The following is a 14,456-nucleotide window of genomic DNA, read 5'->3' as shown; positions in this document are numbered from 1 at the left end:
TCTGCCTTTTGAATAAATGAATACATCTTAAAAAAAAAAATGAAAAAACTTAAACTGATCTGTAAGAGGTAGGAACAAACATTGGTATTCAGTTTTGAAATTTCTAGACATGTATATACTTCTTTTTTAATTCAGTAGGGAAACCTTGTTTCAATGCATTAAAGTTTCTTTAAGATTACCTCTTTGAAAGAGTACTTTTAGAAAGTTCTTCACGGAAGGTAACCAATGCAGGATGATGCCATGTATCTGAGGTTCAGAGACAGGTTCATAATCCTCTGAACATCCATTCCACTGACATTTTAAGGAACAGAATAATTTAAGACCACACAAAAATTCCATAGCTCAGTTTTAAATATTTAAAAGCATCTATAAATATTCTGTAAACTCCAAATGGGCTTTATTCTAAATTTATAAGAATTGTAGTGTAAGTACCAACATTAACTCTGTATTTTACATTATCTCTGAAACAAAATTTTGACAGTCTTTCTCTCCTGTTTACTAAGTCTATCAATGCTGATGGTATTACTTGTCAGTGGTACCACATGATATCTAGTGATTCATAATGAAAAAGTGTTTAAGTCTTGATTCTTTCAAGAAAGGTAAAGTTGTCAACCATAACACACCATTTTTAACCATTCAACTTCAACTTTGTAACACAATAAAAATATAGCCATACTTCTTTAAATGTATAAGAGCCCAAAGTACCACAGACTACATAACAAAGTTACCTCCAAAGGACAAAACAGTTCTCAAACATCACATTAGTATTTTCACATTTAATATTTTATTTTTTTTAATTTATTTTTATTTATTTGAAAGAGTTACAGAGAGAGGTAGAGACAGAGAGAGAGAGGTCTTCCATCTTATGGTTCACTCTCCAGATGGCCGCAATGGCCGGAACTGTATCGATCCGAAGTCAGGAGCCAGGAGCTTCCTCCAGGTCCCCCACACGGGTGCAGGAGCCCAAGGACTTGGGCCATCTTCCACTGCTATCCCAGGCCATAGCAGAGAGCCGGATCAGAAGTGGAACAGCCGGGACTAGAACCAGTGCCCACATGAAACACTGGCGCTTCAGGCCAAGGCTTTAACCCACTGCACCGACCTCAACACTTTAAATACTTTTGCAGGGATATAGATATATCAAACACATTTTAAAGATTTATTTTTATTATTTTACTTCAAAGAGTTATGCAGAGAGAGAGAGAGAGAGAGGGAGGGAGGGAGGGAGGGAGGGTGGTCTTCCATCCGATAGTTCACTCCCCAATTGGCCGCAATGGCCGGAACTGTGCAGATCCAAAGCCAGCAGCCAGGTCCTTCCTCCAGGTCTCAGACACGGGTGCAGGAGCCCAAGGACTTGGGCCATCTTCTGCTGCTTTCCCAGGCCATAGCAGAGAGCCGGATCAGAAGTGGAACAGCTGGGTCTCAAACCGGCGCCCATATAGGATGCCAGCACTTCAGGCCAGGGCGTTAACCTGCTGCACCACAGTGCCGGCCCCTCAAACACACATTTTTTTTTTGTTTTTAACTTTTTGACAAGCAGAGTTAGACAGTGAGAGAGACAGAGAGAAAGGTCTTCCTTCCATTGGTTCACTCCCCTAATGGCTGCTACGGCCAGCGCTGCGCTGATCGGAAGCCAGGAGCCAGGTGCTTCCTCCAGGTCTCCCATGCGAGTGCAGGGCCCAAGAACTTGGGCCATCCTCCACTGCACTCCCGGGCCACAGCAGAGAGCTGGACCGGAAGAAGAGCAACCGGGATAGAACCCAGCGCCCCAACTGGGACTAGAACCCAGGGTGCTGGCGCCACAGGTGGAGGATTAGCCAAGTGAGCCATGGCACCGGCCTCAAACACATTTTAATTAGATCTTCCAGGCTTCAAATAGCAAGACAACTATACTAATCCACTCTCCTGTGGGGAAACAATTATCCCTATCACCAAAAATGTTCTTAATCATTAATAAATGAGAGAACCATCTTAAATACTAAAAGAATTTTTAAATTTTTATATTGTTGGAAAGAAAAAAGTCTCAAATATAGTTATCTTTAAGAAAACTCAAAGTAACTATAATCATCTAAAGGGAAAACTTTTAATTTCAATAAGCATATTTTTAGTATGACTTCTAGAGGAATCTTACTTAAATACAAGGCAAAACTGTAGTCAATCCTGATACAGAATGTACAAATAAGGCAATTACTTTTATATCTGGAAAGAACACTGTATCTTGGGTAAGACCAAAAAATGTGCACACAGTATTCCACAAGTCAACATCCAATGCCATTTCTTAACACTAACAGTCAGCATCGGTATCTGGGTGCTAAGTTCAGATGGGCATTCCAATTCAAGCCAACAGCAAGGGGCAACAGTGCTTCAGCACCAACAGCTACCACCCTCCCTAGGAACATACTAAGTAAACCAAGGATTGTTTCCTATCTCTATATAGAACAGAAAAGTATAAAGTTGGGGTCAAGATAATAGAAGTTTACAAGATTACTCCTAACATGCTCAAAATAAAAGATGAAGGGCCAGCACCACGGCATAGCAGGTAAGCCGCTGACTGGGACACCAGCATCCCCTGTGGGCACCAGTTCAAGTGCCAGCTGCTCCACTTCAATCCAGTGCCCTGCTAATGGCCTGGGAAGAACAGCAGAGAAAGGCCCAAGTGTTTCAGCTACCCACGCGGGAGACCCGGATGAAGCTTGTGGTTCCTGGCTTCAGGTCGGCTCAGCCCTGGCCACTGCGGCCATCTGGGAAGTGAACTTCTCTCTCCTTCACTATCTCTCACTGTCTCCCCCCTCTCTGTTTAACTTTGACTTTCAAATACACAAATATTAAAAATAAAAATTAAAAAACAAAAGCTGAACACAGAGTTGAAAGTAAAATCAAACAAAAAAACCATGTAAAGGCTACGCTTAAGTCATGCAGCTTAGAAATAACTCAGCTAGTGGATTTCACTGCGATTTATCAGGGCCTACAAAGCCCAGCAAGACTTACGCATCACTCAGAAGAAAAAGGTACCACAACCAGGTTTTAAAATAAAAAAGTGGTAGCACCTAGGCCTTCGGGGGTATAAACACTGTCAGTGGGATAACTCCACATACAGTGGGCTCAGATCTGCATTTATTTACATTCTATTTTTAAACACTGAAATTAGCTTGTGGTCTACAAAACAAAACTCCTTCACCAACTGATTACCACCTCCTTGCACAAAAACATAAACAATTTAAATATACTGATTCCAACTAGACCATACAAGGCATATTAGTAAAAATCAAAACAACAAGCAAAACTAGCAAGCACATAAAGCATAATTTGTCATTAGCAAAATGCACTAGGCTATCATCAAAAAGCCAGGCAATACCAACTATTCTCTAAGGATGTAGAGAAACTGGACACTGCAGCTGGGGATGTAAAATGGCACAGCCTCTTTGGAAAAGTCTGGCGGTTTCTTAAAAGTTAAACATAAGCTTAACATACGACCCTGTAATCCCACTCCTTGGAACTGATACAAAAGAAACGAAAACATATGTTCTTATTTACAGTAAATTCATAAACAAAATACATCCATACAATGGAATATTATTCAGCAATAAAAAAGAACAAAATATTGATGCATGCTACAGTACAAACTTCAGAATATTGTGCCAGGTGAAGGAAGTCAGTTGCAAATGATTGCATTTTGTATGATTTCACTTATATGCAATACACAGCAAAAACAAATTATATTACAGAAAGAATCAGTGGTTGGTTGAGGTGTAATCAGGGCTGACTACAGACAGACTGAAAGGAATTTTAGGGCAGTTATGAAAATGGATTGTGGTGATGGTTAAATAAGACTATAAATTTACCAAAAGTCCATAATTTTATATTTAAAATGGGCAAAAGTTATGGTATGAAAGAAAACTCAATAAAGAAAGCTGTTGAAAATTAAAAGAACTAGCAAAGCTAGAGAACAAAGGTATCCGACTACTTTCAAATGTGCTGTCTCTCCCAACTGCTAGACTTTTTTCCAAAGCTGATTCTAAGCAAACAAGAGACTGAAACATGCCTTGTCGATTGTACTATGTCTGCAGACTGTATTTATTAATTCAACTAACAATTACAAAGGATTTAACAAGCAACAAACAAAACTGTGCACTGCTCTTCTTTGTCTGCTAACTGAACACCACCAGTAGATATGGAAGAAAAACTCTTAACCTTCAAGAACTCTTTCTATAACCATTTTAAATATCAAGGGGAACATGAAGAATGAAGTGTGTTTATCAGAAAAAGAAATCTATTACAATTAAACTGTGCTACTAATCAGAATGCTTGACATCTGAGAACTTTCCAAAATAGTCAATCATCATGACTTGTAATAACACTGGACTGCGAATCAAAATCTCTACTGCCCTCTGGGTTTTTTTAAATTTCGTTAATAAACAGAATATTACCTTGCTATTAATTACAGATAATATGCCTTCCTGAAAGCTTCCACCCCAGAACATGCCACCTGCCTGTCTCTTGTCCTTATTTAAGTCTCAGCTGGGTTCCTAACCAGGAACTAGAAGTGCGTAACTACAGGACACGTCAGGGGAGGAGGACCAGATGACACACACATGATAAAGGCTGCTGCACCCACAGGAGGTTTTTATACTTCACTTAAAATCAAATGCATTGGCTTAAATCCTTTCCAAGACAACTTGTTCCAGCACAATCCAAAAAATATCCAAATCACAATTCACTTTTCCTACATGACCTCCAACTAACTCTACTTCCCACTAAGCAGCTTCAAGAATTCTATGACACACACACTATCTCAAATTTGTTTTGAAATTTACTGAAAATGTCTATTATGAAAAAACTTTATGGATTTCAATTTTTTGTACCAAAAATAAATTTATCTTTTAATTCCAATTTTCCCCAAACTTTCTGAAGTTCCCTTGGATGGACTTAGTGACAGAAAAACTGATCTTAATATTTGGGGAATGCTTTAATAACTTCTAAGCAGAAATACCTATTTACAGGTTATCACTCCTGTTACTTTAAAAAGAATCATTGGTCAGCTCATTCAGCAAGTATTTATAGAACAGAGTAGGGGAAAAAAAAACGCATGCTGTAAAAGAGTTTGTTGTCTATGTATTAAATAAACTCAACAGCCAAGAATAGTAAGCACTCTGTAACACAATTGTCCAGGTAATTAAGGTAATACCAATCTTGTTCTGCCCTGTTTCCAACTAAATAAAGTAGCCCTGCAGAAGGCTCTGCTATTTATTTCCATGGCATTAAAAAAAAAAAAATGTTAGAACTTAGTTCTGAGTTGATAATTTCTTGGAAAGAAAATTTTTATCGTTTGCTCTATAACTGAAGTCTGAAACTCTTGTAGAGGATAAAGGAAATTAGATGTTGAATACAATGTAATCAATCAACTATAACAAAAAAACATAAAGCATTCTAGATAGCTTTACAAACTATCCATCCATACTTTTACCAAAATGAAGCAACAAAACATAAAAACATTCTTGGACTTCAAAACATTCTCCAAAAGATTATCCCAACTGAGCCAAAACTGAAGCCATCTGTTGCTCCCACACACACTCCCACACACGGAAATGCTAACTATTACATCCACAATGCCTTCCAAAATGATACCTGAGGGTCATTTAGAACAGTCAATAGCACAGGTGAAAGACTCTAGCCAAGGTTAAAAAGAGTAGGTGCTGGGCATTCAGCTTAGCCAGCCCACATCCCACATCAGAGCCCCCGGTTCCGCTCTCCACTCTAATTTCCGGATTCACATCTTCGGGATAACAGGTGACGTCAAGGAGATGGGTCCCTGCCGTCTCTGTGGGGACCAGGACTTAGTTCTCAGCTCCTGCTTCAGCCTGGCCAGCCCTGGCTGCTTTAGGCATTTGGGGGAGTACACTAGCAGATGGGAGATCTCTGTCTATCCCCCTCTTTCTGTCCCTCAGCCTTTCAAGTAAATAAAATAAATTAAAAACAAATTGTTTAAGTCACAGGTCCTTTTTTTTAAAAAAGAACAGGCAGTGTCAGGGGCCCTCCCCAAGTTACCATGAGCTCACACCAGTTTAAATGCTAACTATTCAGAACAGCTAAGCTTGGGAACAGGTATCTGGCCTAAGGGCCAAGTCACCAGCTGGGATGCCCACAACCTCTATCAAAGTGCCTAGAGGTTCCTGTTAATGCACAGCCTGGCTGGCAGCCATGGGCTCCTTCCCACCCCCCTAGGAGATGGGGACTGCATTCCCAGCTCTGGGCCTCAGCCCTACTCTGCTGGCTGCAGGGATCTGGGGAGTGAACCAGTAGACAGGAGTTTTCTCCCTCTATCTATCTGCCTCTCAATAAATAAAAAGCTTTAAAATTTAAATAGTAAGTTTCAGACAGCTGGCCCCCCAAGTGGAAAACATTCTTTTGTGTTACTTTTAAAGCCTGCACTGAGTCATCCACATTCTTCTCTTCAGGAACCCTTATCACTATATCTATGCACAGAATAGTTTTTTCTCATTTAAGATTATTTATTTATTTATTTGAAAGGCAGAGTTACAGAGACAGAGGGAGAGACACCAAGGTCTTCCATCCGCTGGTTCACTCCTCAGATGGTTGCATCAGGATGGGCCAAGCCAAAGCCAGGAGCCAAGAGCTTCTTCCAAGTCTCCCAGCAAGGATACGTAATGTGTACAACTCAATAATAACCCAATTTTATGAAAGGGGCAAAAAATTTGAATAGATGCTTTAAGAACAAAAACTCCTTTTCATACAGTGTATAAAACATCATTAGACATTAGGAATGCATAACTTAACATCACAATGAGATATCTCTACCTACCCACAGCGCGGCTAAAATGTAAAAGGCTGAGTGTGAACTCACATGCACTCTGGTGGGAGTGTAAAATGATACAAACATTTTGGGAAAAGACCTTGAAGTTTCTTTAAAAATAAACACCAAATGCCCTATTACATATACCTATTCTAAGTCACAGTTCTTATCCAAGAGAAATGATTTGTCATCACCAAGATTTAATACAGACTATTCACAGCAGGATTATTAAGAATCAAAGTGGATCGTATATTCTGAAAACAAAACCTAAAACAACCCAGTGGTTCATCAACAGGAGACTGGCAAACTATCATTTAAACATATAACGGGGCAGTGCTGTGGCACAGCAGGTTAATCTTCCACTTGCAGTGCCAGTTTCCCATGTGGGCACCGGATTCAGTCCCAGCTGCTCCTCTTAAGATCAGGCTCTCTGCTATGGCCTGGGAAATCAGCGGAGGACGGCCCAAGTCCTTGGGCCCCTGCACCCATGTGGGAAGCCCAGAAGAAGATCCTGGCTCCTGGCTTCAGATGAACTGAGCTCCGGCCATTGCAGCCATTTGGGGAGTGAACCAGTGGATGGAAGACCCCTCTGTCTCTGCCTCTGTCTCTGTAACTCTGCCTTTCAAATAAATAAATCTTTAAAAAAGAAAAAAGAAAAGAAAAGAAATACAGCTCAGCAATGAAAAATGTACCGTGCATCTGATACACACAATGACACGGGTAAATTTCACAAACTATGCTCAGCTAAAGAAGCCAGAAACAAAAGACATACCACATGATCCCATTTCCATGAACTTCTAGAAGAGACAAAAGTTTAAAAAAGGAAAAAAAAGGAGTAATGACCTCTAAGAGAATGCAGTGTGGAATCAGCGGAAGAGGCCTAACAGGAGAATTTCCAGGTCAGTGATGACTCACATTTTTACAAAAATTTATACAGCACAGTTAGGAAAAAAATCATCAATGGTATATTTAAGATTTGTGTATTTCATGCAAATGTAACCTTAAAACCCAAACAGGGGCCAGCACTGTGGTGCGGCGAGTAAAAATACTGCCTGCAGTGCCAGCATCCCATATGGGTACTGGTTTGAGTCCTGGCTGCTCCACTTCCTATTCAGCTCTCTGCGACGGCCTGAGAAAGCAGTAGACGACTGCCCCGCCTTTGGGTCCTTCCCTGCGCCTGCGTGGGAGACCCGGGAAAAGCTCTAGGCTCCTGGTTTCAGATTGGAGCAGCTCTGACCGTTGTGACCATTTGAGGAGTGAACTAGCAGATGGAAGACCTCTCTCTCTCTCTCTCTCTCTCTCTCCTTCTACCTCTACCTCTACCTCTCCTTCTCTCTCTGTAACTCTTTCAACTAAATAAATAAATCTTTAAAAAAAATACTGAACTATACTAGTTAAATGATAAATCTTGGGCTGGCACTGTGGCATGGTGGGCTAAGCCTCAACTTACAGCGCCAGCACCCAATATGGGCGCCAGTTCTGGTCCTGGCTCCTCCTCTTCCGATCCAGCTCCCTGCTTATGGCCTGGGAAAGCAGCAGCAGATGGCCCAAGTGCTTGGGCCCATGCACCCTATTGGGAGACGAGGAAAAAGCTCCTGGTTCCTGGCTTCAGATCGGCCCAGCTCCAGCCATTGCAGCCATTTAGGGAGTGAACCAGCGGATGGAAGATCTTTCTTTTTGTCTCTCCTTCTCTCTGTCTGTAACTCTACCTCTCAAATAAATTAAAAAAAAAAAAAAAAAAGAAATGCATAAATTTTTAAAAGTGAAGTATACTAATATCTCTAATTTACTTTAAACAAATCAAAGCAAAAGATACATTGAGACTGCCTGTGACACCAGCTTCCCATATGGGTGCCAGTTCGAGTCCCAGCTGCTCCATTTTTTATCCAGCTCCCTGCTGATGTGCCTGGGAAAGCAGCAGAGGATGGCCCAAGTGTGAGACCTGGAGGAAGCTCTTGGTTCCTGGCTTCAGCCTGGCCCAGCCTTGGCCATTGCAGCCATCTGGGGAGGAATGGACCAGCAGATGGAAGATCAAGCAATCTCTCTCTCTCTCTAATTCTGAATTTCAAATAAATAAATAAAAGATGCATTGATAGAGTGTTACAGGAATGGACAGATGTGATAAAGAAAATATTAAAGGGTGAGATTATGGATATTCATTGTCAACACTTTAAGATTTTCCATAATAAAATGTTGGGGGAAGATTTAAACTCTTTCCATTACATTAAGTTGAACATAATGTATCTTAAAATCCAGCAATTCCATTCTAGACACATACGCTAGTCTTCAGAAACTCTTCACATGGGCTCCAGGAATGCTCCCAGCAACACATTCCATAATAGCCAAAAAAATGAAAAGTATCTATCTATCAAGCAGATTGGAGCTACACTGTGATTTATGGTGGTGTAAAAATGCAAAAAACACAATATGGATGAACCTTAGAAGCACAATTTTTAGTGAAACAAAGCAAGTCACAAAGGAATATATACAAATGTTAACATTATAAAGTTTAGGAAAAGGCACAGAGGTAGTAATCTAAAGAAAGATACAACAAACCTCAAGGCTGCAGATAGGAGTGGACAGGGGAACAGTGAACCAAGTTCAGGAGCCCACAGGCAGCTTCCAGGGCTGGGGGCTCACTTTTTAACCTGCACAGTAATTTCAGGAATGCTTCTTACTATTCAAAACTTACATTTGCATGCAAATTCTTCCAATGTTTAAAATATCTGATCAAGATTCTAGGAATAAACAAAAGACAGAAAACAAAAACAAAGAAACCCTTAGCCTTCAAGATAACTATCCACTATTTCTTTACAACTACTCGGGAAATTAAGTATTCACTTCCCTACTTTGTCAATAATGGCCTTACCTGGGGCCAAAATGTTTCAGAATGCAGAACTTATTGTATTTCCAAATAATAATAGAGTATCAATACTATGCTCCCCTAAAGCCCTCTTGGAAACCTGAGGCAGCATCCTAAAATCAAACATACTAATCCTTCTTCGGGAAAGCCACTACCAAGGGAGATGAGCAAACCACAAACATTCCAGCATTAGAGGAACCCAGATGCTACCATCAAGTAAGTTTTACCAAACACTTGGTTTTCGGAGCTCTTCACAGATCTCGATTGTGGGTAGGGGACTGTGGATCTGTGCTTGCAAAAAAGGTTCAAACTTCACTCTATTGAGTGAAGCTATTGAGTAAGCTCCATACATCCCCTTCTTCAAACCTCCTTAGCTAACTTACTTTCTTTATAAAGACTTTCTGACTACCAAAAATCCAGGTTTTAACATAAACTAAGACCCTATGCTATAAATGTCCAATCCTTATTTCACAAAAGAAAAGCATGTATAGAACAACTTTTTCAACTTTATTCCATTTCATTTTTATTATATCTTCATAATATTCTCAGTATATAGTGGGGAAAAATACACAATTTTTTTAATTAGGCAAATAAACAAAAGCTGAAGAAATCTAAGCAGTGTGATAAGAAATATTTTCAGTTTACTGGCAGAACAAAACCAACCAAATTTCGCCACAGAAAATTGTAAAGTTTTAATCACCTCGGCCCATCTTCAGTAACGGTTCATTCAAACCTGAGTCCAACACGTTATTATGATTGTTCACTCTTTGAAAGAGTAAAATATATCAAAGACTGAAAGCACAGGCCTTGAAAACGACAACTTTCCAACATAAGACTACAACAATGTGTTTTACCATAATAGGCAAACAGTATGAGAAGCGGAGTCTTCACAACAAAATGCAGGTATTTATGCAAACATTTCAAACACTGCAAAAGCCCATTACTGAAGAAGCTCCCCCAGAAACACACCTCTCCCCCAAACTATTTTTAAATAATACCAATCACATTCTGTAACCTCAAAAGAAACACATTCTCTTCAGATTAATTTACAGACCTACATAAAGCAACTAGCCTGCACAGAGAAACAAAATTACTTACATCTCTACAGGAATCCAATCTTGGAATCCAGCTCTAAGCCTGAGGGTTGCTAGCATTTTTAAGATGGCAAATTCAAATGATACTGACACTCGCTCAAAATTATGCAACAAGAAATAGTTACAAACATAACCATTTTCTTTTTCAAAGGAAATTTAAAGCGAATGAAAAATGCTAAATGCACACAGAGGCGATCCAGGTAATGCGCACCGCTCTGCCCCAAGCAGCACCTTCAGTTCCCTCCCGTGACTTCCAGGCCTGCTCCCTCTCCTCCTGTTCCCACCTTGGGCGGTGCTGCCGCCTTCAGAGGCACTGCCCGAACTCCTGAACTAAGTTTCATGGCTATGCTTCTCTTAAACTATACTGCTTTTCTCTCATAAATAAAAAAATATTTTCTGTGGCAAAACCTAGAGAAACGCCATGTGCAGTCTAACAATGACCGATTGTGGAATCCAGCCTAAATGGATGGCAAGGCTTCACATCCCTGAAGTGACACCAGCCACTGCTTCAGGAAATGCATGTCAGTCATTGCAACACTGCTTTCTGAAGATGAATGCGCAGGGTTTCAGTTTGGGAAGATGGAAAGGTGTGCTGGTGCGCCACAGCGGGGGTGCACTGGGACACGGTCACGACGGAGCAGCCGCCCACCGCAGGCCAGGGCAGACCCACTCGCGGCCACTGCGCCTCCTGCCACCCCACCACAGGCCTGCACTGATTTCCCAGCCCCAGCCACTGCCCACCTCTCTCTCTTCCTCTCTAATAAGTAAGGGGCTAAAAAAAAAAAAGTCTAAGCAGTAATTTTAGGACTCTGCCACCACAATTAAAAAATCAATCTATTCTCATCTTCCAAATGATGAAATACACGTAACTTAACTTACTACAACTGTGTAAGCTTCGCTTTGTCCATCTGCAACAGAGCCACGAGGAACCTTGCCCAAAGGAGTAAAGGACACTTCTGACTGCTGAGACTTGCTGGACTCGTGAGTATGCGTGTCCAGAGCAGACAACTCACAGGCAAGAACAGCACCTGACCTCACCTCCAGCAGAAGTGCGGCTCGTCTCTGGAGACCACTCAATCAATGCACTAAACCGTTGACCTAAAACGTGCCGGTTCGAAGTCCTCCTCTTGCTAATTAAAAGTTGAGTGAATGACAAACAGCTTCGTTCCAAACTCAGAGCAACCTGAGTAATTATGATCAGTATCATCAACAACCCAAAAAATGGAAGTGGAGTGTAAACAATTTCTCTCGGATGGAGCCAGACAGAACCTGAGGAACACTTGCGATCTGCAGACACTATTTTTAACTGAACTTTCTGGCCCCGGGTCCAAGCTTTGTTAGCAAAATACCAAAGTGAAAATGCCGGAGCGAAGCCTAGGAAAAGCCTGGGCCTCCATGCAGCCACTCTGCTTCCCACTGAGAGACGTCCACGGCCGGCCAGGGTGCCATGCTCCCCGGGAACACTGTCCAGACAATCAGAAGAAAATGCTAGCCGAGTGTGAGCCCTACAGCACCACAGCACTGGGCAGGATACACACCCTCCGGTCGGCTCCAAACAGCACTGAGTCACTCTGCCAACGATTCCAGAAACCTCAAAGGATCCAGCGGCCTCGGAGGACAGCCAGTCGGCGGCTGGAGGGGAGGAGGCCGCCTTCCTCGTGCTGTGGTCACCAGGCTCGCCCAGCACGGACAGCCCGCGTTCTGGCCCAGGCTGGAGGGATCTCCCAGCCCCACTCCAGCCCTCCGGAGCGAACAGCCAGAGTATCTTTCTCCACTTTTTTCTCCCCCGGGGAACGGTCCGCACCGTCTCTTCCCATAAATGCATCTCGGTGGCACTCTAATTAAATCGCCTGCAAAACACAGGCGTCCACCCTGACGAAAGGAAGACACGAGCCAGCAATCGATGGCGCGTTTCTAATTCGCAGACCACGTTCTCTGCCGAGTCAAAAGTCCCCCAGCAGCCTTGACGTGGCTTCACAGCCCCTCTTAGGGACGAGGCACAGTGAAGAGGTTCACTACCGTACAAGTCAAGACTGGGGGGGGGGGGGGCTAGCGCTATTATCTCGAGAAATTAAATATACAGAAACGAAATGCCAACCGCGCGATGTCCAAAGACAACTTGGGACGCACAACTTGGGCGCTGCGTTCCAGGGTCGCAGCCTACAGGGAGCGGGCTCTTCGTCAGGAACCCCAGGTGGGCACTCCCCACACGGCCAGCATCGGGCGTCCAGCTCCCCCGCGGGCACCCGCGTCCCCCCACGCAGCCTGACACTCCCCCAGCCCCGCACCAAGCCTGGCCGAGCCGCGCCCCGACCTCCCCAAGCCCCGTGGGTGGGCAGGGCTGCTTCCTCCCGCGGCTCCGGCAGAGGGGAAGCCGGGGTGACACCGGGAGCACCCGAAGGTGGGCGTCTCCTCGGGCCCCCCCTCCCCGCTGCCGGGAGCCGGGCGGGGGCGGCGAGACCTCCCCCTCCCCACGGACGGGCGGGCACAGAGGGGGCTCCGAGGCCAGACCGCGCGCGGCAGGGCTCGCAGGCCCCGGCCACCTACCAGCAGGCTCTCCACGTTGATGGGGGAGCGGGGATCCCGGATCAGCGCCTCCAGCTTCCTCTGGCGGCCCGCGCCGGCCCCGTCCCCCGGCGCGGCCTCGGGGGCGCCGGGCATTTTCCCCGTCGGCGGGGGCCGGCTCATGCCGCCAGCGCCAGGCCCGCACTCCGGCTCCCCGCGCTCAGCTCCGGCCGCCGCGGGGCCTAGCGCCGGCTCCAGGCGGAGCTCCACGCCGCAGCGGGGCCCGAGGCTGCCTTCGCGGGGCCCGCCCGGCCCGGCCCGGCCCGGCCCGGCCGGGAGCGGCGAGGCGCAGATGGCGTCCCCGCCCCTCAGTCCGATTCGCGCCGCCCGGTGCGCGGCGAGCTCCCGCAGGACTCGGCGGGCGGGAGCGGGGAAGCGGCCGGGCCGCCCCGCCCTCCGGCTCCCGGGAGGCTGAAGCGCAGCTCGGGGCAGCTACGGCCGCCGCCCGCCCGCCCCCATGGTCGCCGCGGCCGCCTCGCAGTCCCACCAGCCCGCTCCGCTCACGCCCGGCGGCGCCGCGTCCCGGCCCCGGCGCGCGCCGCCGCTACCCACAAGCCCCTCGGCCGCGGCCGCCGGCGCGCGCCCGCGCCCGCGCCCGCGCCCGCGCGCGCCCCGCCCCGCCCGCCCGCCCGCCCGCCGGCCCCCGCTCGCCGCGCCGCCTTCCTCCGCTCCTCTTCCTCCCTGTCTCTGCCTCCGAGCCGCCCGCTCGGCGCCCCGTGCGCCCCCGCCGGGAGTCCTGGGGGGGCGCGGGCGCGCGCGGGGGAGGGGCGGGGGCGCCCGGGTCCCCGCCCGCCTGACCCCGGCCCGGCCGGCGACCCCGCGGCCCCCGCTGACTCAGCGCGCAGCTATGCGGGCCTTGCAGCGCCCGCGCCCGAAGAATAGCGACCGCGGCGGCCGGCGGGGCCTGCGCGGGCCGCGGGGCCTGCAGCCGGCGCTTCCGCCCCCGAGGCGGAGGCCTCGCAGCCTGGCCCTGGCCTCTGACGGGAAAGCCGTGGGGAGACGCCGGGCGCCCACGGGCCTTTCGGGGGGCGACTCCGGGGGCCGCCCCGGGGTCACACGCGCCCCGGGGGCAACCCGGAGCGAGCGAGGCAGGGGTTAGGAAGCGGTTCCCGGGGCCCCTGTG

At 46.2% G+C, this 14,456-nt stretch overlaps 1 protein-coding gene across 5 annotated transcripts in view; it reads right to left on the bottom strand.

Moving 5' to 3' along the window:
- ROCK2 (Rho associated coiled-coil containing protein kinase 2) overlaps positions 1-13,857 on the bottom strand; it is a 149,518-nt gene extending 135,661 nt beyond the window's left edge. For all 5 annotated transcript variants that reach the window (XM_051827822.2, XM_070069461.1, XM_051827821.2 and 2 more), the window contains exon 1: positions 13,316-13,857. In XM_051827822.2, the coding sequence (XP_051683782.2) occupies positions 13,316-13,456 (141 nt within the window). In that variant the 5' untranslated portion in view covers positions 13,457-13,857. The remainder of the gene's footprint in view (positions 1-13,315) is intronic.
- Positions 13,858-14,456: the final 599 nt, after the last annotated feature.

The sequence above is a fragment of the Oryctolagus cuniculus genome, chromosome 2, assembly GCF_964237555.1.
Source record: "Oryctolagus cuniculus chromosome 2, mOryCun1.1, whole genome shotgun sequence".
NCBI lineage: Eukaryota > Metazoa > Chordata > Mammalia > Lagomorpha > Leporidae > Oryctolagus > Oryctolagus cuniculus.
The sequence above is the reverse complement of the archived record's forward strand: the minus strand, read 5'-3'. Positions and strand labels throughout refer to the sequence as shown.